Genomic DNA, 23,345 nt, shown 5'->3' with positions numbered 1-23,345 from the left:
TATATTAACATCTTTACTTAAAATCGTCCCCTGAAATAGAAATCAAATCGCCCATAAAATACCAATACGTTATTTTCGCAGCCTATTCATACTTCACGACCTAGCAAGGAAAATAGAGGAAAAATTACATTAGACGTGAAACACAACACATAAATACAGCCATGCCAGAGACCTTCAGCTTGAATTAGCACATGAGTTCTCATATTCCCAGACGTCTTCCAAGTTTTCTTCTTATTTGAAGTGTCAAGGCATATGGAAACAAATGACAGACACGAAATTAATTAATATTTATCTGTCTAAACCAGTGCTTCCCAAAACTAGGTAAATTACCCACAAATGGGTAAAAGTGGTTTTTCTTTGGGAAACAACACACCCATTTCTGTGTGACTTGACTGAAATCCCCGATAATGTTAATGGTTTTGCAGAAAAAAGGTTGAACTTAGGTCAAGCAGTCAGAGCAAAATGTTATTTGAAGAAAAAAAAGGACCAGGTGGAGTCTTTCTGGTTAACAATTCACGATGAATATCCTGTGGTTATGTGGGGAGGCCATGATGCAATTATTGCAGTTTCCAAGCACCTACATGTGTGAAGTAGGATTTTCCACTCTTGCCTTCATAAAGAGCACAAAACGAAACTGTTTGCTGAACCCCAAAAAGGATGTGAGGTGTACTCCGTCTCCAATTGCTCCCAATTTTGCGGAACTAGTAAATAAGATAAAGCAGTGGCATTGTACTCAATAGCTGTGACATGGGTGATGGAATATTCATGGTGAATAATTACCAAATTTTTTGTGGCTGCTAAAATGTTCAGAGACGTTTAAAATAAAGACATTGCACCATACATATTGTTTGCTTCCTATTTTTTACTGATCTCTCTTCACTTGTCATATGTTTTCTTTGCAGTTAGTGTTTTACCTACATTGGGTAAGAGGAACTTTCTGAAAAACAGTTTTGGGTAATAAAGGAAAGAGTTTGGGAAGCAGTGGTCTAAATCATATTTTAAAAGTAGGGGACAGTTGTACTTCCATAAAAATACAGTCTTTATTACTAACGTCGAGAGGTTCGCAAAAAGACCAGTTTATTCAAGATCTAAATTACATAAATTAATGTTTCAGTAAAATACAACTGCCCTGAAGGTAAATAATAGGCTAACACTTTCCCATATGAACAGCCTGCAAGCCTTCTTGGTTTTATACAATATATACGTATGTGTCTGTCTGTCCATCAGTCTTTATACCCAGTTGAACATGAAAGTGTAGACATTTAGACAGCTTGGTAAAATAAGGTAGAGCAGCACATACTTGAAAATGAGAATTTCAATGAACTATAAACTTGTCTTTGTATTACTTTACTTGGGATGTTCGACAGCGACCAACTGCAAGTCCTTGCTTTCATAACCGGAGCACAGTACTTTTTGTGAATTTCATTTATTTCAGCGCCTAATTTTCTGCAAAACCACAACTGTTACACAAACATGACACAGCTCTATATCTTACTTGCGGTTTATTTAATGACGCTGTCAGAAACTGAAATTATATAGTGAACAACAGGAGTATGCTGCCAATTTGTTAACAAGGGGCTTGCACAGGTAACACACATGGTACAAGACATGCTGCAGCTTGTTCCGTACGTGCGCAAAAGCACAGTTCCCCTCCAAATTACTGACATTTTGATAATGGCGTATCACCTCAAGTACTTTCTGTGCCAGTAAGAAAGGACTCAGATAATTGGCCAAAAATTAACAAGGGACATGCGCAAGCTCCTCCGAGGCCCCTGCAGCACAAACCTGGTAAAGTGATAGGAACTACTTGACTTTGACATTCGGCCGTAGTTCTATAACCAAGGATGAAAGCTGTAAATGATTGCAGTTTAACTTAGCATGTGAGCCACTCGTGAGATGGGCAGGTTGCTCTACGTTGCACTGTTCTTCATTAGCATAAATCCACGTGCAGCAGTTAGGTCGTTGTTTTGGCCACATAATTTCCTAAGCAAAATAATTCTGTGAACAAGATTACCGTAAAATGGAAAGGACGCAAAGACTGAACAACCCGCAATCAGAATGTCATGACAGCTGGGCTCCGAGAAGGATTCAGACTCAGGACTTACAGAAGACGAAGGTGTGATAATTATGGTTGTCCATTTCCAAGCCAATCAGTTTAGTGACTGAGGCTTATGCACATAAAAGTGTTGTTTGCCATTTTGATAAACACATAAATACTAACACATTTCATTTTAATTGTCTGAAGAAATGGGCATGAACTTGCCCATCTGAGTGGGACCTACGATGCAGTAGTATCAACAAATAACGAAACAGAAAACGTGAATAATTTGAACGACCTGAATTATACACTGCATGGTATCACTAAAGTCTACAACTGATCTGGATCCAACAGTGGGCTGTAACCACATATTGCTAAAATTGTGATATGATGATAAAGTTATTGTTACTCTAATTTCACTTTGTGAGATTCTAGAGAACACAACTTTAAACTTTCTGGGTTAGTCCACTGTTGCTTCCAGGTCTGCAATTATTGGAGGTTTGGCACTTAACAAAAATTATGAGCATGCATTAGGCAACTGGTACCAGTGTATTATGTTTATAGCATCTCCAATTTGCAGGCAGACCCCCTCCGAGGCAACTATGTGAGCAGTAGTCAACACTCATCCAGCTGCAGTGGCTCCTCTTCCTGGGTGCTGTGGCGAGATGAACCCAGCTCACTATACCATGATCCACGTGTCCGCCGGGGCCGGCTCTGTAGCGTACTGCTCGCTGTGGCTGCGTTCCTTGTGGTGCTAACCGTACTCTCCATTGCAGGACTTGCTGTCTATATGGGTGGTGAGGAAAACACAAAATATGCAGTGTGCCCTACTACCCTGGACACAGATTGAAATAAATCTTTCTTAATGTTACACAAATTACCTCCCTTCTGTGACAAAAGAAAGCTGGTGTAATCATAATATCTGAACTATGAAAATCAGACTGCAGAATATTTTTTTATAAAAAGAAACAGCAATAACAAATACCATTTTTCTCCTTTCTCATTTTTTCTGGCAAAAGTGCAAAAACATAACACATACATCCAGGGGTGGAGTGTTTATTGTTAACCATATTAGTCAGCCAACACTTTTTACACTGAAACATATCAGAACTGATCAGACAAAATTCACTGTTAGCTAGGTCCAGCTGGCCAGCCAGGCACTTTATTTGTATGATGAAATGTGCCAGTAGAAAGTATTGTTGTTAACTGTCATTAACAATACTGTTTGATTCCTTTCAGCTCTGCGGATTGATACAAATAAACGTAAGTACACAAACCAATCAATAATGAAATAAGCCAATAAATTAATTTTATAGGGGTGGCAACCAGCAACTTTCTAATATGGGCCACATGCTAATTTCATGAATTAGAACTTGTAAATATTAATGTTTTAATGCATACAATTTGGAAACAAATGAACCTGTGACTGATGTTCTTGCATCTGCAAGATTTAAAATGTCAAAAATATTCATTATCATATTCTTTCTTGTATTAATACTAATACTATTAACATGTTTTTAAGAATCAGTAAACAAAGGACTAAATTCTATTATTTGTGCCTAGGTTCTTGCACCTGCAGCTTAATGCATAACTACAGTTTCAGCTGCAGCTTTCAATTGTTACACAGATGCACAATTCAGTAACACTAAAGACATCACTGTATGTCTCACGAACACTATACTCTTTCATTCATAACAACATTTTGCTGAAAAGAATGCTTAAGGTCAGGCAATGTTTTGGAAAAATTATCAGACAAAGTATGACAGCAGGACCACATCGTAATTTCTGATCTGAAAATATGTGAAAATGAATGGAAATCGTAAACTTAAAGCCAGGAGACTTCAGTGTTTCTGGAACATCATCAAACAAACTTGCTACAACATGGTATTTTCACAGTGTCACCAAATTACTATCAAAGCCCTTTATATGAAGACCTGTTCTCTCAGGACTGTCTTATTTGCAGCGGAACTTGTATTTGATGGGAGTGTATGCGTTACTTCTGGTGACAATTTCGTGCCATCGCTTGGCAACAATTCCAGTACTGCATTTAAGGAAATGGCACTGAAGTATCAAAATATGGTGAGTCCACATACACAATATTTCTGATTATAAAAGTCTCTTATTATTATCAGAGGCACAGCATTTGTGTCAACTATGGTTAACATGAATGCTACACCCCTTCTTGTTATATGTGTCCACAGCGGTCTAATGAACGTAGTGTAGAAACTCAGTGACAGCACAGTCATACAAAACTTATGAGGATTCATGGGGTCACTTATGCATTTGTCTGTCTACTTTCCCATATACAATGTCCATATTTCTCTTCGGATATAAATATTTAATTTTTCCATTCACTACAAAGAATTTTGGACAAGACAGACTTACATAACAAAAAGTAAATGAAAGTTACTTAGCAAAGTAATTTTCAAATTAGGGAATGAAATAAAGAGATAACAATTACAAAGTAAATGCATTGATCCAGACATTGTCTAATGCAAAAGACTACAAATCTTGTTCACATTTTCACAACCTTTTCCTCTGTCATTTTAATATGATCATCTTATTTATGCATGTAATCAATAATGACAATGATAACAATTAGTAATTAAAACTACATCACTAGTCACTGTTAAGTTTTTCTTCTTACAAGACTCCTATTACCCAATATGCTGTTTCACTTCTTCCAGATTGACAGAGTGTACCAAAGAAGCCAGATTCGACCCGCATACAAGAAATGTGTGATAGAGAAATTTGAAAATGGTAGTCTCATTGTCTTCTTCAGGCTGTACCTTGACCGCAGAAAGATTCCAAGGTAAGCTGTGCTGCAAGATGCATAGAAATATGATCTGCCTGCACAACTTTCTCTTTGTAATGATGGCAGACTTGTTTTATTTATTCCATAACTTCATAACTCAAACAACAGAATCTGAAATTAGTTTCGCTGCATAACTAAATGTAACAGTACAATAATTGACCTAAAGCCAAGGAAATGCAATCCTAACCAAACCAAAGTTACAGAACATACAAAAGGCTGTATTTGCATACTGTGTACAATCAACTCTGTAAAGAGATTACGATTCAATGTAGTTATGTTTCCCACAGGAACTCCCAAAATATTGAAGAGACAGCACGAGACATTCTGGTGAATGAGTTGATAGCCCCACGAACTGCAGCCTTCAAAAACATCCAGATCGATGCATCTAGTATTTTTATAAAACGTAAGTCCAACCAGTTCCCTGCGTGACAGCTCAATCAATAAAGTGACAGGCTATGAGTGGGACAGCTGAAGTTAAGTGCTACGGAAGCAACACGAGTTCTCTTTTCCGTAACAGTCAACAGCAGTGGGGCCAACCAAAAGATATCACGGACATTTCCATAAAGTGGAGTGTGAAGACAACCATTCAATCCACCTACTGATGTGGTCTAGAATGTGCAGCTTTGCCTCCATGACATCTCTATGCCTTGTGGGGTGGTGTTTAGGAACAGGGACCACTTCATGACAGTCTTTACATTGTTATTCTGTGTACAAATGTGCATGTTTGTGTGATGTGTCCTACCTATGAGGCTCCTGACTCAGTTTCATTCCAAACTGGCAGTCTTTTAAAGAGGTCTCCTCATACCTTCCAGAACATTATTCATAATCATTATGCAAAATATTCCTTGATATTACATAAGACATTCATTTGTTGGCCATTTCAAACTGTGTAACTAACACGGAAATGAAAATATAACAGATAGTTGATGTAATTATCAACACTTAACCCCTTTCAGATAACATAATTATAAATATGTGATAAATAATTACATTTCTTATTTATCTCAAAAGGTTTGTTTATACAGCAGATTTGAACCATCCCGAGCCAGTTAAAATAATTCTTCAATATCCAAATGTACCATATATACCTTTCTTTCAAATGGTATCATCCCTTCAGGTTTTCCAACAAATTCTTGCCTGTAACAAAATTTGTCTTGTGTGCAGGGTCCATGGATGATGCAGTTACAGGTCCTATAGAGGGTATGCCCAAAAAGAAGCCTTCAGGAAACAGAACCTTGCAGATGCACAATGGTGTGATAAGAAAGACAATAACAGAAAATACCTCAATCTTGAACAAAACAAATGAATCTTCAACAGTTTCAAAACAGGAAAACAGCGAAATGAAAGTGACCAATACTAAAGATTTGAAAACTAAAACTCAGGAGGCAGAAGGGGAAGCAATTCCCATAATCGAGGGAACTGTAGTCATTACAAAAATTAAAGAAACAATGGAGAAACCTTCTGATATTCCAAGCATGTTAAAAGAAGGAAGAAATGTGACTAGTTCAAATGCAGATATCTCCAGTGGCGAGAGTAAAAGTGACAATGACACAATAAGCAAAGCATCTGGAAATTCAGGGAATAAAGCAGACAGAGATACAAAAGGAAATTCTAAACATGTCCTAAATTCAACTGCTGGGATAGCATCTACTTCAGAAATTAATCCCATGGAACAGAACACACAAATGAAACCACAGACTGATGATAAATTTTCACTCGAGAATGATGACAGAAATCCAATCAGACCCAAAATTCACCCTTCTTATATTTCTAGTAAAAAGCAATCAACACAAAATTATGATAAATTTAATTTGGGGGATGAAACAATCACAAAATTTTCTACAACAGATGTGGTCAGAAAAGATTTTATAGGTACAAAACAAGATTATCAAGGACAAAACACTGGAAGACCCAGTGGAACTGTTAATGGTTTAGATGGGAAAATTTCACATGATGGAAATGACACACTTGTGATAAAAACTGGAGAGAAGGATGTCCTCTTGATGGGAAGTCCTGAAGATTTCACAGCAAATCCTCTCAATTTAAAAACCAATACTTACAGTGATCATTATCATACTCACGCAACATCTGGCCTAACTTCTGACCTCTGGAACATTGATTCAAGAAGCACCCCAATCCCTAATACTAAACCTACAAACCTAAAAGCAACAGGAGCCATACATAATTATACAGATACAGAAGTAACAAGTCAGCATTTCCAGGAATCATTTCTCCACATTGTAGATCCTCCTCAAATCCAAAGTGATGAGCCATGGAGACCAATTATGCCACATTACACAAAACATTCTCTTAAACCAGATAATGATGACATAGGAACTGGCATGGCTGAAGTAGTTGTCATCCCTCCATCTGCAGTAGAGAATAAAAAAACAAATGAGGGCCATTATCATGACAACAGATACAGTTCACGACTAGGACAACCTGCACCCACGCACAAGCTGCAGGAGAGCTCCTTGGGTATGTAGCAAAGGAGGGACTTTATTAGTTAGATAGTGAATACACAAAACAATAATTTTACCAGCTTTTTCATATGACTATGAAACATAGTCCCTTTGAAGAAAGAACATAAATATCAAGTGTTGAAAACCAAGTGTTCAGGAAACTACTGGGACTTACATGGACAAAGAAGTTGGGAATAAAAGAAATTACATAACAAAAACTTCATAAATCATTCATGCAACTCACTTGACAATGTTAATCTTAAGAGAAGGAGATTATAATGGGAGAGAAAAACAGGAGACTTAATTTCATAATACAAAACAATTTGAACCATAATTTTTATCCATCTCAATTATTAGTATTTTGGAAAGTCTTCTGTCATGGATGTCAGGTATTCAGACTGAATGCTGTGGATGTTTGAGCTCTCTGGACCTTGCCTGCATGAGCTTCTGAGATGGAAGCATCTATATAGCAGGATTCTGCTTAACCCCAATGACAGTGTGATACAGAAAATGGCTGGCAATGGGGGTCTACAGCTAAATATGGGACTCAAACCAACAGTGGGTGTGGGGGCTGCATGTTTCCTTAGTATACACAGAATACAAGCATTTCTGATTTCATACAGTGTGGAAGTTATCTGTGCTCTATCTCTGCAGGTGGCTATGGCAGTTTCAGCTTGCACTCTGATCCCCAGGAATCACAGCCTGATGATACCATATCCAGAGTGTCTCTTCATGTTGTTGGTTCTGGCAGCGTTAGTGGGGAGAATCCAGAAACCAGTATCCTTCACACCACAAGTGGAGGTGGAATCATCATTCGTAAACAGCACCAACCAGTCATGGCAGCAACATTTCTACCCCCACACACAATTCCCCTTACTTACACCACCTCTGAACCACCCTCAATGCGTCAATCCATAGCTAATCCTTTCACAATCCCAGAACTACCAATCCTTCACCAGTTCCATGATGTGGATGCTATACTTAAGGCATCTCCTATAAAGAATGCACAGCCCAGTGCAACATGGATAAGTCACCAATATAAACATTTTCAAGGGGACTTCACAGTCAACACTAATTCTAGAAATCCTGATTTATACAAAGGCTCTGTTTCTTCGAGCAACCAGCAATGGATTGAAGGACTTAATGATACAAGATCAATTGTGAAGCCACAATACAGTTCACATAGGGAATCATTTCCAGTAAGACATCACCATCAACCACCATGGGCTGACACAGGAAACAGAGCAAGACCTGAGAACAGCAAGATCCCATTCAAAGACACAGACATTCCATCGGCTGTAACATCAGTGGAGTCACCCTTGCCCAGAATGCCAGAAAATAAATCTATGAAGGTACAATTAGCAACACTTAATCCTATGGGTGATTCTGTAGCAGATACATCATTCTCCATAGTGACTCTGATACCTGTCAGATCCAATTCTGGGGTAGGTAGACCCCTAAGACCAAGACCCAAGTTACCATCTCATATATCAATTCAAATTAAAAATGAGAATGAACCCATGAATGTGACTTTAAATTATGAATATACTTTGAGGCACAAAGTAGGAGATAGTGGATATTCTTCTCCAACACCACCAATAGCATCTGGTCCAGTAAATGGTGTACAACAATATGAAGTATCACACAAAAGACAAAACAATTTAGCAGGATCCACTAACAAATCTGAAGAAGCTATGATAAACTCCAATCAGCCAACAACAGAGGCACCACAACAGGAAGTAGGAATCACAAAAATGGATCATAAGTCACAGAGCAGTGGCTTTAAATACTCTACACAGTCACAAATATTTTCAAGAATAACTTCTTCAGCTTCACAGCAGATATCCACATTGACATCACACTCACCAGTAACACGATCAAGTACGCCAGTGCCAAAAACAAATACAGTACTGACATCAATTAATGTAACACAAACAGAAGTAGCACCAGTGTTTTCAGCAATCAGACCAGTGCCAGCTGCATCTATTAAAAAATCAGCATCAGAGAAAATAATGACAATGCCACCAGCAAAAGGGACAAATCTAGCAACATCAAGTACAGTAACCCAAATAACTGCAACTACTTCACCATTAAGGAAAATAATAACAACACAACAACCATCAACAGAAGTAAAGCCCAACGTGACAGAAACACTGCCACCAACATCAATAACAACATCAGCACAAACAACTATAGGAACATCACCTTCATCAACATCGTATGCACTGACAGCTATGTTGAATGAGTCCTCTTTAGCAAATGCAGCTTCAAATACAAATCACAAGAGTCAGATCAACAAAACATTCACAGACCAAACAAAAAATGTTACTCATGTTGTAGAAAATATGATAAAAATTGCATCAGTTTCAACTTTGAATCAAAGACCTTCTGAAGGAGAAGTACAGAAAAACATAACTGCAGGTATCACTAATTCCAATAACATGAAAATAAAAGAAATCAATGTAACAAACACCTCCACCTCACCAACACCTTCTCCACATCAACAAATTCTCACCACCAAAACAACTCCTTCCCATTTGACACATAAAAATACTGTAACAGCACCCAAGAATTCACATTCAACAGTGCCATTGTCAGCTCAACCAGCAATACGTCATACGACTCCCAGTGAATTCATCCCTGTTATTGTTATACAAGACTTACCAGATGATACATGGTATAAAAATAACCCAAACAAGCAAAAAGCAAATGTGAGCAGTTCTGTATCAACACTGAAAGCACAGTCATCTACAAGCAATGTCCCTGATGGTACTGGTAGTCAGATAGAAAATATTACCAGGAGCACAAATGTCATAAGCAGTGCTTCCTCACTTAGGACTTCAGAACTAAGAAACAATGGGAATTCATCAGAAAAAGGAATAAGCCAGAATATATCTATGACAATTTCACAACTTCAGGGTGACAATAACAGTTCAAAAGAGAAACCTGAAAGTGTCAAAGAAAACATGAGAAATACAACTCCCCAGCCAAACATTACAACACCACAAGCAGTAATTCTACACACTGATATTGTTACTACAACAAGCATTGAGATCTCATTTGGAGAAAATGCAAGCAAAGTAATTATTAGTCCTCTGAACACATCTCAATCACCAAATACTGTTGACAATACAATTACACCAAATATTAGTAGTGACAGGCATAATACAGAAAACATTACAACATCGAAACAAGTGGACAGCAATCTTAGCAGCATCATGGATCTGCCCATCACACTGCCAACATCTGTCACGGAAACAACTTTTACTCACAAAGTTAAGGAAACGAGACGACAACCAAAAATGAAATTAACAAATACTTATGCATCTACGTTCAAAAACATGAGACTAGAAGAACGAATGATGGACAGCACTGGTAATATGAAAATGAAAGACGAGATGTACACTGATCTGCCTATGTCACAAATAACTGATGTTACAGACACTACTACAACTCTAAACATCTTTGGTAGGAAAGAGAACGGAACAAACAATACTATTATTATGGTTACAAAGTCTGAGCCAGAAAACTATAATTACAGTACAATTTTTTATGAATCCAGAACAGTGTTTGAAATTAATTCAGCAACAGAGAGTTCAATTTCAGAAAATTACACTTTTGATCAAATTTCTTCTGAAGAAAAGGAGTTAAATTCAACAACAGACAGTACAACTCCAGAAAATTATGGTTCTGAACAGTTTTCATCAGCAGAGGAGGATATCATTTTACCACAAACTAATGCTTCATCAAATCTGACCAAAGAAGCCTCTCCACAAAGGGAAGAAGAACTGCCATTTACTTCCACACAGTCCACTGTTGCACAAGAACTAACAATGCAAAAAGTTCATGAGGAAATTATTCCAACAACAGAAGAAATGTCTACAGCACTGTATGAAGATTCTACACCAAATGAAATTTATTCACCCAAAGATGGACTGACCAACACTAGCAATGAAGCACTGGAAACATTTACAAATTTCACAGTCACAAAGGTAACAGCTTCAAGCAGCAAGCAAGATAAGCAACCACCAGATGACTTTGAAATGTCTGATGATGATGTTATGCTTTTACTTAGTGTAACTAGGAAAAACAGCTTCATGTCTGAAGAAGCAGTAAACACACTCAGCAAGTATGCTAATGTTCATACAGCAATATCATCAAATAATGTTACAAAAGACAGTCAAAACAATATCTATGAGGATCATAACAAAATAAGCAATAAAACAACTGAAAGCTACGTCAGCGATAAAATAACAAATAATATGGCAGAAGAAGCAAAGCTGTCAACGAAAGCAATTCTGTTGCATGGAAGCAACAATCATGCAGGGATACCAATTCTAACAAAAATATACAATAAAGCACCCCAACAATTTAGTGAAAAACAAGCAACTACTGAAGAAGGATCTCCTGATCTTGTTAATACAGCAGGTATGTAGATTACATGATATTTGATCACACTTACTCCTCACTTTATGAAGACAGTGATGATTACAGAAAGATTCTAAGAATGACACAGGCAGGGAATATAACACATGAGGAAGAGAAGAACAATGACAGTAATGAGCATTAAAATTCTATAAGGAAAGAGGATTACCTGAGTAGATGAGCAGCTATCACTTTCTCAAGGAAGACTAGTCTTACACTTCAAAATACTTAAATTTATGCCCTCCAACAGGGGGTAAAAATTGTAATCCTGAATAGTCAAACAATGCTTCAATTGGGTTTCAGGATGTCCCAGCAACCAAAGTCTCCGCTGTGGAGATGGGGAATGTATCTCGTCTCTGTCTCGTTGCAACCAGCTTGTTGACTGCAGCGATGGGATAGATGAGCAAAGCTGTACCTGTGCAGATTACCTAAAAGCACAGTTCCTCACACGCAAGCTGTGTGATGGTATTGTTGACTGCTGGGATTTCAGTGATGAGAATAACTGTGGTAAATTCTATCCCATTCTCACAGGGATGCAAATAATAAGTTGTTAATAAAGAATACTTTGCATAAGTGGTAACTACACACATAAACTAAACATAATATGCAGGTTTTGTCTGTCTGTCTGTCCATTCAGCTATATGTTTTACCTCCCAAACCACTTAATGAACTACAATGATACTAGTATCTTGCTAAATTAAAAAAAATATAGATAAGCAAAACAAACATATGCTATTTCCATAAAATTAAATAACTTTGAGAACATTATTGACATAATTACATAACCTACTAAATGTGAGCCACTGAAAAAACTGTCTAGCCTCCTGCTATTACCCTTCTCTGTACCTCCTGTTCCACTCAATTTACATTTTGCATACTTTTATATATCAGACAATCATCATGTGTAAATGAAATACAACTATTAAATGCCACCTCAATATTTACTACCAACTGCACATGGTTCAAATAACAAGACTGTGCAAAGGAAGCTGGTTAATTCTGTCTTGCAACATCAGAGTTTATCCTAATTAAAGCATGTGAGATGGCATAGAAATGGGCTACCCAACACAGGCATTTTTGAAACTAAATCGATTATTCAGCATTCTTAAGATTAAAAGATTGTCACTAATATAACTATTCTGACTCAAGGAGTTAATTGCACAAAACTTAGCCAACCAAATTCTCCCAAAGACAGTATAACAACAGTATAATTTTCATTCTATATAGACTTCATGACATTCCTGTGCAGAATGGTGTTCTCCTGGGCAGTTCGTGTGTCCCAACTCCCAGGTGTGTGTGGACCAACATCGACTTTGTGATGGGGCACGAGACTGTCCCTATGGTGATGATGAAAAGCAATGTGTCACTGTTGCACAAAATGAGGCAACTGCAGGTGACTTCCCATACAACTCAGAAGGTAAATGAACAGTCCTTAAAACAGCAACAAAATTCATTCATACAATCAGAACGATTGGGGAAAATTCTGTGGAGTGTAATATTTTGTTACATGTAAGGGTAAGGGCAGAAATTACCTGTTAAACCCCAAATTCTCACATCCCCCATTTTTATAAGAACTGATTCAGGTCTTAGGGTCCCATGGTGGACTCTTGCGATAATGGTGACATGGAACTTGAGGGTCATAAAAAATTGGTAATTACATACCACACTGAGGAGACAGATCTTAATATATAGTAAGAACAGATAATAGTATAGGCTATATAAAGGAAACAGAACACATGAGACAGAAATACTAGTATTTAAACATGACTGGAAAAACTTGCTATCACACACACAGACAAGCTGTATCTGAATTGCTGATCTCAGTTAAAGAACTTCATGGCAATAGGTCAAAAATATGAACCAATCTGACTCACTATTTAAGGCTACCTGATGGTGAGAAAGCAGGGTCGCTGGGGTAAACTCTGCCTGCAGAACTTCGACAATGTTGTAGCCAGGTCACAGTCTGCATGGGAAGTCGCTGATCTAGGGCGTGCCGTCTGCAAAGCAATGACATACAGGTAAATTATTTTAGAAGCAATAAATATAAATTTACATTAACATAATATATGTCCCGCGCCGTAGCTGCGCGGTCTGAGGCATCATGCTTCGGACCGGCGATACGGAATGCGTGCTGGTTCGAGTCTCGGGGGAGAAGAAATTTTCTCATGAGCTTTCGACCAGTGTATGGGACCGGTGCCAACCCAGCATCGTGAGGAAATTGGGGAGCTACAATGAGTAGCGTAATTCGGTCAGGAAAGCTAGCAATGGCTGGGAGTTCGTCGTGCTGACCACACGTCACCCTATATCTGGTTGGATGATCGTTCACCTCTGCTTAGGCATGTGAACGTGAGGCCAGCAGTCAAGTTAGTCAGCTTAGGCTCTCTGGAGCTGTTACGCCACGGATTTAATTTAATTTAATTTTAACGTAATATATATTTGGTTAGCCAATTTCTAACATAAAGTGGAGAGTGGGGACTAGTTCAGTTCTTTAAAAGACAAGGATTTCTTGATTGGCTGAATAAATACAAACATACAAGGAATACCATACACCTTGAAGATGGGTTAGTTAGAGTTAGGAATGATGTGGAAGAAACATGTCATAGCCCATTTTTAGCTGCTGTCCTAGTATATCTAGTACATTTCTGAAGAGGCTGAAAAACATCTGCGCTGAACACCTGCCAGCATAGCTGAGTAAAAGACATGAACAGCTGATCCCAGCTAAGACCCTGAATATGAAACACTAAATGAGTCTTATTCTTACAGTGACTTTGAGAGAGTGAACAGAACAATTGACACAGGAAGCAGTAGCCGAGCCGACAACTCACACTACTTTGAGCTTACCTACTCTTCAGATGTAAACAACAACAACTCACAGCCAAGGTAACAGAGCAGTTGCAAATATCATCATCCTTCCCAGTATTAAAATCAGTTAGCTTCAGAGGTATTAGAAAATAGAATCTTTCCTTCTCTTTACAGCCCTTCATAACTGTCATCTTCCTCTGGGTCAATGTTTGGACACTTCCTGTTAGGTCTTATGACAGCACTTCCAGCCAAGATGGGCTTGACAATTTTTACATACAAATGTACATAATACAAGATAATACTCATAGAATGTAATCATTATGAAAATCCTGGAATAACTGAATTCTTTTCAAAATTAAACAGTACCAACCCAAAGGAAGAAATTGCATTAGGACAACCACTAAAAAACAGAAAAATGCTCTTTGTAACACCTGTAACTGGCTAACCAGGCTTAATATTGGGAAGGGTGATGATGATGCTGGTGAATACCAAAATTAAATGAGACCATTAAATTAGGCGCATATAAGCTGATATTTTGTAGTTTTCTGACTCTTCACTTGCTGTATGGGAGTCAACATTGTACAACTTCAAAGAATGTTACACAGAACTACTGAATCACTACTCGCATTCCAGCACAGCACTGATATATTTTCTGTAAACATGAATTTTCATTCACAGCTACACAATACAAAAAGTTATCAATAGTCCAGCATTGAACAAGCAGCTCCTAGAGTTACAGTCTGTTAACACCCTGAACACAACAGTATCATTATCTACCTCCAGAGATTAGTTCCATCAAACTGTTCAGGTCCATCTTAGCTGTGGTTTGCCAATATCTCTATTTCCTTCTGTTTCATAATTTAATATACAGTGAAACCTCTATCCATCGTTCCCGGAACTATCGTTTTCCCGGATGCATCGTCCGTTTTGTTCGGTCCCGAATACATCCCATATAAAATAATGTTACATTTTCCCGCTTCTATCGTTCCTCGAACTATCGTTTTATCGCATCGATCGTTCAAAAATCTTAGTCCCGGCCCACAATTTTCCCGCAATGATCGTTTCTGAGAAATTAAAATGCTGGGTTTTGAGATAAATTAATACCGAAAGACGCACAATGTTTTTGGAATACGCAGTAGCGGTAACCTGTTATATCGCCCAACCAGCACATTCTTTTGGAATGAGGGTCAGCGGTGCAGGGGTGATAGTTGGAGTGAATGGCGGTGCTCATTGTCAGAAATTTTACGATTTTCATTAGGGTGCACTCATATTTCGTTCCAGCGATGCCAGATGGCATGTGCAGTGTGAATTTCTTCACAAATGCTTTTATTACAAGTACAAAGGAAAGGCTGGCGGCACTTTTCATTCTTCTGGTTCATCTCGTTTTCAGCGGTTCAGGGTCTTCTACAGCTACGTTTCGTTGAGTTCGGCAGTAATAGTATTTCCATTCTTCCTGTTATTGTCCGCAAAGGGGGTTGGAGTGGTGAGGAAGAGGAAGACGACGAATGCGAGCCCGAAGCTTTGCCGAGTTTTGCCGAAGCACACGCTGCATTGGCGAAAGTGAAGTCGTTCTTTAATGCGCTTAATATTAGTGAACGTGACGAGGAAAACATTTTGAACGTGGAAAGTGCTCTGTTTGGTCTAAAACGTAAAGTTTCGACAAACCAGTTGTCCACTAAAGACTTTTTTGGTAAAAAGAAGTAACATTGAAAGAGAAACATTGTTTTTTTTTAAATTTTTAATGCTTTCCCGCATTCATCGTTTTTATTTCCCACCCCCGCCGAAAACGATGCATCGAGGTTTCACTGTATATCAGTTTTGGTAACTTCCAGCACTATCAATAATATCTGTAAGTAAATGCAAAAAATAAAGACACCAATATGAAACATTTATATTCACAGGTCCAGCCTCTCATTCCAAGACACACAATGCAACCAAAAAGAAGTGGTCCACATCAGCTGTCGAGACTTGCAATGTGGCATTCGACCTCAAGCCATTAACCAGTGGGCCAAGTAAGCATGCATGACATTTACTGGTGCCACTAACATGCCAATATTCTTCTTCTTCCTTGGTGCTACAGCCATTGGTGGGCTTTGGCCTCCCTCACAATGTGCTCCCATTCTTCCCTTCGCCACAGCTTCTCCTACCACCTTCCAGCCTGCATGGACCTCAGGTCCTCCTCCAAGTCCATCTCTTCCTTGGCCTTCCACATCTCCTTCTTCCCTCCATTCTCCCATGCAGCAACTTTTCCTCATCTATCCGCTCCATATGGCAAATCTCACAATGTCTTCGCTTCTGAGGATCTCTTCCAGTTCTCGATTCTATCTTATTCTCCACCTTTCACCCTTTCCCACAGGGCCATAAATCCACTTTAGAACTTTCTGCTCTAAAATACGGAGGGCAATCTCATCTGAGGCTGACATGGTCCATGTCTCTGCTCCATAGGTCACGACGGGTCTAAAGCATGCCAATATTAAAGCTCGGAAATCTAAACCACTAATGCCAAATCACAACATGGTACACAATCCTAAGCCAGTTCACCCAATTCCCAATTCTTAACAATGTTGTTCTATTCTCCTTCTGTCAAAAATATATGATAGATTCGGCAGGGCTAGGGAAACTGTGAAATGAGGTGTGATGCTGAACTCTCACCCTTATCTAATACCGAGGTTAAGAATAACTAGGAGCTATACCTCCTCTCCCCCCACCCCAAGAGCCTACATGGATAGGGACAGCTTTTACTTTGTAGTTACATATTTCACAGATTACAAAAATTATTAAAATTATCTTTGCCATGTGTATGAGCTTCTCATAGTTAGAATTTAATATCTCAATAAATACAGAATAATAGCAAAGTAAAAGTATTTATGTAATGTCAGAAAATCAGTAAACAGACCAGCCTACCTTAGGCCCTAAAGACTGTTCTGTCATGAATGTGTGCCAACATTGAGAACAGTTCTCGTCATTCTAGGATTGTGGGTGGAGGAAATGCTGCCCCAGGTTCTTGGCCATGGCAGGCAGCACTCTACAAGGAAGGAGAATTCCAATGTGGGGCCACTCTCATCGCAGACCGCTGGTTGGTCTCTGCAGGGCACTGCTTCTACCAGTAAGCAACAGCATCTGTCGTTAATTTAAGAAAAACAATGGGAATCATAAAAGAACAGGACATATCTTACTGCTTTAATTAGTTACACATCTTGTCAGTTGATGATATATTCAGGTGTGTTGACAAAAAATAATGTGCCACTGAAAAATGGGTACTGAAGAAAACTGCAAAGCATAACTACTAATAGATACTGATGCTGGTCTTCTGGGTTGTAATGGTCTGTGGACTTGTAGTTAAATATGTGGTATATGCCTACAAGTTCTTACAGCATTACCATCCAGAACACTGGAATGAGAACCTCAAATCTCACACTCATGAATACCTGGACCATTCCTATACATACCGGGCTTTAAACCATTAATGTAGACTGATTAGTTGATGAACTATACATTTTTAAAATACAAGATCTGTTTCTCCAAGTAGATCATCTCATGAGAAAGTCTGTGCTCCAGGTATCCAGGGTCAAAGTTGTAACCCCAAAACAAGAGAACAAATAAGGATAGCTAGGCATATGTGGGGGCAAAATATTAAAAGGCACTTCAAAGAAATAAACACAACAACTGCATGATTCTCCCATTGTTAAACAAACACATCACACTTGATGTATTATCACGATTAACCATTCACAGATTCTGAAATTTTATGGTTTGTTTAAAGGCTTGACATGAAGTTCTTGGACAGGTACAAACCACAGCCTCATACAGCCCATTCAATTATTATGGGATTTTAATCAGTGATAACATTTTATGAAAATTAGCATGTGTTTCCTATAATGTTATACAAGAAATTGGAAAGACTATGATGAAAGAATGAGATCAAACAGGATCCTTTTCCACCCAAAATAAGATTATGACTAACCTGGTCACTACTGAGATGGGAAGGTCCATTTACACAATATCCATACCAAGTGAAAGGGCCTAATACTGGGAAAATATAACCACCATGAACAACAGACTAATTATAAAACATTAACACAGTGGAAGAAAATGCTTATGAACAACTCCAACTTGATTTGTAATTCTTATAACAGATCAACCAAACTGTACTTGTTAATGACTTACTTTCAGTGCTCTGGATGACTACTGGGTGGCACGGCTGGGTGCACTGCGCAGGGGTTCTAGTTTCCCATCGCCATATGAACAATTACGCCCTGTGTCACACATCATACTGCACCCAGGCTATGTAGATGCAGGTTTCCTCAATGATATTTCATTGCTTCGACTGCGGGAACCTGTGCAATTCAGTGACTTTGTCCGACCAGTATGTCTGCCCCCTGTTCCCATTCGTGATGGCAGACTCTGCACAGTGGTTGGGTGGGGCCAACTTTTTGAAGTTGGACGCATTTTCCGTAAGTCATCTGTAAACTATGTTCTTTATCAAAATCAGAGACCACGTTTCACACCCATATAGTGTCTGCTAGTGAAATGCCATTCCTATCCCAACTTATGTCAATATAACTTGTACTTTGTTGATTCTCAGAGCCTCACTACTCTCATTTCAGCGGATACGCTACAAGAAGTGCAGCTGCCAATCATCTCAACAGCTGAGTGTCGCAAACGAACCCTCTTTCTGCCACTGTACCGTGTCACAGACAACATGTTCTGTGCAGGATTTGATCGCGGTGGCCGAGATGCATGTCTAGGTGACTCTGGAGGCCCTCTCATGTGCCAGGTCAGTGCATAACACTTCTTGAATTAGTTTTGATTTTGCTTCATCATCAGTTTAAGCCAACATACATTTGTACATTTGTGACATCACTCGCTGTTTTTGTCCAGTTCATGTGGTTACCTGGAATATTCAAAAAGAGGAGAGAGAATAGTAGGAAAATGGGGTTGTGGAAAATTTGATGTGAGGATGTAAGTCTATATTTAGTGGTGGGTATTTCATATCTGTGTTGCTGAACCCTCAGAGATTAAGAAAATTTATTCTTTCCTTAGGAAAAAGATGGTCACTGGTCATTGTATGGAGTGACTAGCAATGGCTATGGCTGTGCACGAGCCAACAGACCTGGTGTGTACACCAAAGTGGCAAATTATGTTCCTTGGCTTCAGGCAGCAATGGTGCAGCAACTATCTTCACTACGAGACAGCAAGACACAGTGCAAGGGTCACCGGTGCCCTCTGGGAGAGTGTCTACCACTCACCAGGGTATGTAATGGTTTCATGGAATGCAGTGATGGAAGTGATGAGAAGGGCTGCTGGTGATGTTCATAACACAAACTCTCTATCTTCAATACTCACGGGTAATGTCACATGTAACACCTTTTATTCCAAAATTAGGCTTCCGCAGCATATTAAAAACATCAGTATGACTTACCCATTCACATAGCAACTATTTGTCTCAGCATGGTGCTTGTGATGGGTTATAAGAAAACTGTCACTCAAAATTCAAATTTCCTTTCCATCTCCTACATGGCATGCAATGCAATTAGACAAACAGAAATAATAACAATTCTAGCTGAGCTTCAAAATGTCTGGAGATAAAGATCTTGAACTAGTAGTTTAAAATGTAGCTAAAATATGCCAATATTAATTTATGTAATTATCTCTCAAATACATTCTATAAGAGAAGTTTGAAAATTTCTTTTTAATTTGACTGACAGCCAGTTATACCATAACATGACACACATCGCACCCAGATACAGGTTTCTATGTTGTGAACAAAAATTGTGAAAGTCTGGACTAAATGGGATATTTCTAAATATGGATGCAAGCCTAGTGGTCACAACCCAAATCACTGTCACAGAGGATCTCAAACAGGTCAACAAGAATCATCAGGGGATGGTCTCCTAATGAAGAAAGGTACCTGAAAGCTTCATTTAAGAGCTAGAAGATAATGTTAGTGTTGCAACAGAGAAAGGTTTGGAAGAGCTAATAAAATGCAATGTAGCTTTTATTAAGAATGAGTTATTCATTAATAATAAACTGACTCTGACAGAACTCCAAATCCAAAAAGTACATTTTTCTAATACATAAGCTGTACACAAATGACTTAGCACAATTCATTTATGCAGAAGAGAAAATGCTACAGTGCTAACATATTCTTACCACTTATAAAACAAAAATTTAAGCAGCAATAATATGTACTGTCAATTATTCTGGTGCTGAAATCTCAGCATCTGAGATGTGTAGAGAATCTGCTGCAATTTGTGAATTTGTAAAGAATAATTTTTCCCCCATGCCTATTTTCTGCAAGAAGTATAATCAAGATACCTGAACAACATGAAACTAAATTAGTTGGAATTAACACTAAAGACATCACATTCTAACATGTCATAATATTCATGGAAAAATCTGGTAACTTACCTTGAAAGAAAATTTCCAGTCTGGCAACCTACAGCAGGACTAAAATAAACCAGGTGCAATTTGCCCAACAGTTAATTTATCCTACTACCTGCAAAAACACCCAAAACCCTCATAATTAACACAGAAGCCAAGAAGTTCTAATTAATTAAAACCTGCCTGATCACTGATACATTTAATCCTTTCTGTGTCAACCTAAGCACACACTCTGACTGCACTGCGTTGCTTCAGCATGAAGCTTTGCTGTAAACCTTTTTGTCATGCTGTCTACTGCAGACAAAAATGTACATGCATCTTCTTCTTCCTAAGACACATGAACTTTCTGTGGGTCATCTAATAACAATTATGCAATCCATTATATGTCATGACTAGGAACAATTTCTCTGTGCATTGCTGCTTTTCCTTTATTGCCATGCCCAACTACAGCGAAAGAAAGAATAGACATGAGGCATGTTAACATGTGCCACAACACAGCACTGTTTTGTCCAATTATAACACTGAAGGAGTTGCCCACACTTTTAATGAGTTTGAATAAAATATAATTGGCATTAGTTACAGCATTTAATAACATATGAATTTCACAAAAATGTAAAACACATCCTTTGGTGGGGAGAAAAAATATTCATATGGAAGGTGTTTTCCATGTAGTAAACACAATTTCACAGATAAACTTGTCACTAGGACTCAAGAAGTGTCAATATTCCAAGCAAGTTGATGCTGTGACAAAGCCTCTGAATATGTCTTTGTTTATTTAATTTCTTCAAGGCTGATGCCAAATAAATTATAAACATTATAAACACATTGCCTGTGTCTGAGCCGCAAGCTACTTGATATGTGGAAATTTTACATTATTCACATTGCTAGAGGAATAATACAAACTAAAGACATGAATTTACTTATGATATTACAGAAGCAAATGAACTGGATGATATACTATTAATGATTTACTATTATAATCAAACATGTCATTACATTAAATCTGAAGAAGTGTATATATAACATCTATTTCTCCTTATTTATTTAGCACTAAGAAATATAATACTAAATGAATGGGACTGGTTTATATGCAAACAAATGTGTTCAAAAATGAAACATCATCCAACTGTATATACTGTAAAATAATAAGTTATTAAATTATATTACAAACCAGCTCTGTCATAATCATTTTTACCTGCTCAAACTGATATCCTAATTTGAAACCTACATTAGAGCTAAGGAATTAATAAACTAATATATTTCAGTTAGCGGCTTAAAGGATAAACTTTTCTGGCATAAAGCCATATTATTCGCCTGGAATTGCGTTGTGTATCCTGTTGAATATATGGTCAAGGGCAAACCTGACAGCACTTCGAAACGGAACCATCAGCCTCATGTCCCTCTAAGCAATTGGATCTTTATTTCTATCCACTTTGTAGGTTGTCTGTGTAACTGTCACAGTTGAATAGCTCTTGAGACACGAACAGTAGGCATAACGGAACAGCAGCACGCACAATTATCTGTAAAGGATTGAACTCACGAGTGTCTTTGGCAGCACCTAGAACCCGGCCAGAAAACCACAGCCGCCAATCAAAGAACGTAATATTACATTTAGGTAAAGCTACCTTTGGTTAGGTTAGTTTAAGGTATGTATGTTGATGATACGTTCAATCCTAAAGTTGGTGGCAATGTTTTCCGAAACGTTTGTATTTACCTACAATACATGGCATTACTACCCAGAATACCATCAAAACTTTTACATCTATGTGAAACTACTACTGTTCGATTGGCGGCCTCTGGCGGTTTTTCGGCGCTCCTATCACCAGAGGCTATTGTTACGTATACTAAATGTTACCAGTAATGTAGTTCAACCACTGCTACAGAGAACCCGAACAACTTTCACACAAAGTTTTTATAGTATAATTTCACATGCCTATCCCTTAACTTTTATGCCATCATGGAATAAGGGAGATTCAAATTTCCCTCTCTCTATCAAACGGATACTTACACATAATGTAGGAGTCAAGAAATAAATGTACAATTCCACAATTTATTCGTAGTGTACAGCATGATTTCCATCATACTTAGTATAAATCGAAGTATTTTTTAACTACTCAGTAGTTTTATGTTTGTATCTTATGCGTATACAATGTATTGTGTGGTTTTTCACTTACCAGCAGGATTTCTGCATGCCCCGCATGTAATAGTACAATGCTACTCTCTGGTCAATCGCCTGTGGTATGGGAAAAGTCAGTGATTGCATATACTTAAGACAACCGTATTTCATTATCATCTTCCAATAAAATAAAAGATATATAAACAGACACGCATATATGCACCCTGCTCCTATCCAAACACATTCAGCTATATTGCAGCATAAGTGTAATATACTACAGAGATGGTATGAAATCAACACATC

At 38.1% G+C, this 23,345-nt stretch overlaps 1 protein-coding gene and 1 long non-coding RNA gene across 3 annotated transcripts in view; one reads left to right on the top strand and one right to left on the bottom strand.

Annotated features, from left to right (window-relative positions):
* Positions 1-22,099, top strand: part of LOC110841473 (uncharacterized) — a 38,953-nt gene extending 16,854 nt beyond the window's left edge. The window contains exons 2-17 of one of the 2 annotated variants that reach the window (XM_022087068.2): positions 2,619-2,835; positions 3,278-3,301; positions 4,002-4,117; positions 4,726-4,850; positions 5,141-5,256; positions 6,018-7,331; positions 7,970-11,743; positions 12,044-12,247; positions 12,990-13,157; positions 13,623-13,758; positions 14,504-14,620; positions 16,444-16,554; positions 17,499-17,648; positions 18,716-18,996; positions 19,150-19,319; positions 19,586-22,099. In XM_022087068.2, coding sequence (XP_021942760.2) covers positions 2,619-2,835; positions 3,278-3,301; positions 4,002-4,117; positions 4,726-4,850; positions 5,141-5,256; positions 6,018-7,331; positions 7,970-11,743; positions 12,044-12,247; positions 12,990-13,157; positions 13,623-13,758; positions 14,504-14,620; positions 16,444-16,554; positions 17,499-17,648; positions 18,716-18,996; positions 19,150-19,319; positions 19,586-19,852 — 7,290 coding nt within the window. In that variant the 3' untranslated portion in view covers positions 19,853-22,099. The remainder of the gene's footprint in view (positions 1-2,618; positions 2,836-3,277; positions 3,302-4,001; positions 4,118-4,725; positions 4,851-5,140; positions 5,257-6,017; positions 7,332-7,969; positions 11,744-12,043; positions 12,248-12,989; positions 13,158-13,622; positions 13,759-14,503; positions 14,621-16,443; positions 16,555-17,498; positions 17,649-18,715; positions 18,997-19,149; positions 19,320-19,585) is intronic. The other variant, XM_022087078.2, reaches the window with a different exon arrangement.
* On the bottom strand, positions 1,061-23,192 carry LOC147873188 (uncharacterized). Its single transcript, XR_015536187.1, has 5 exons — positions 23,101-23,192; positions 20,954-22,446; positions 18,710-19,436; positions 17,447-17,662; positions 1,061-13,737 (listed from the first exon to the last, which is right to left on the bottom strand). It is a non-coding gene; the product is annotated as an uncharacterized LOC147873188 (long non-coding RNA).
* Between the last annotated feature and the right edge of the window lie 153 nt (positions 23,193-23,345).

This window comes from Zootermopsis nevadensis, unplaced genomic scaffold (assembly GCF_977971745.1).
Source record: "Zootermopsis nevadensis isolate Lab colony 2312 unplaced genomic scaffold, Znev_1.0 Znev_ptg000021l, whole genome shotgun sequence".
Taxonomy (NCBI): Eukaryota; Metazoa; Arthropoda; class Insecta; order Blattodea; family Termopsidae; genus Zootermopsis; species Zootermopsis nevadensis.
This window is presented reverse-complemented; position numbering and strand designations above follow the sequence as displayed.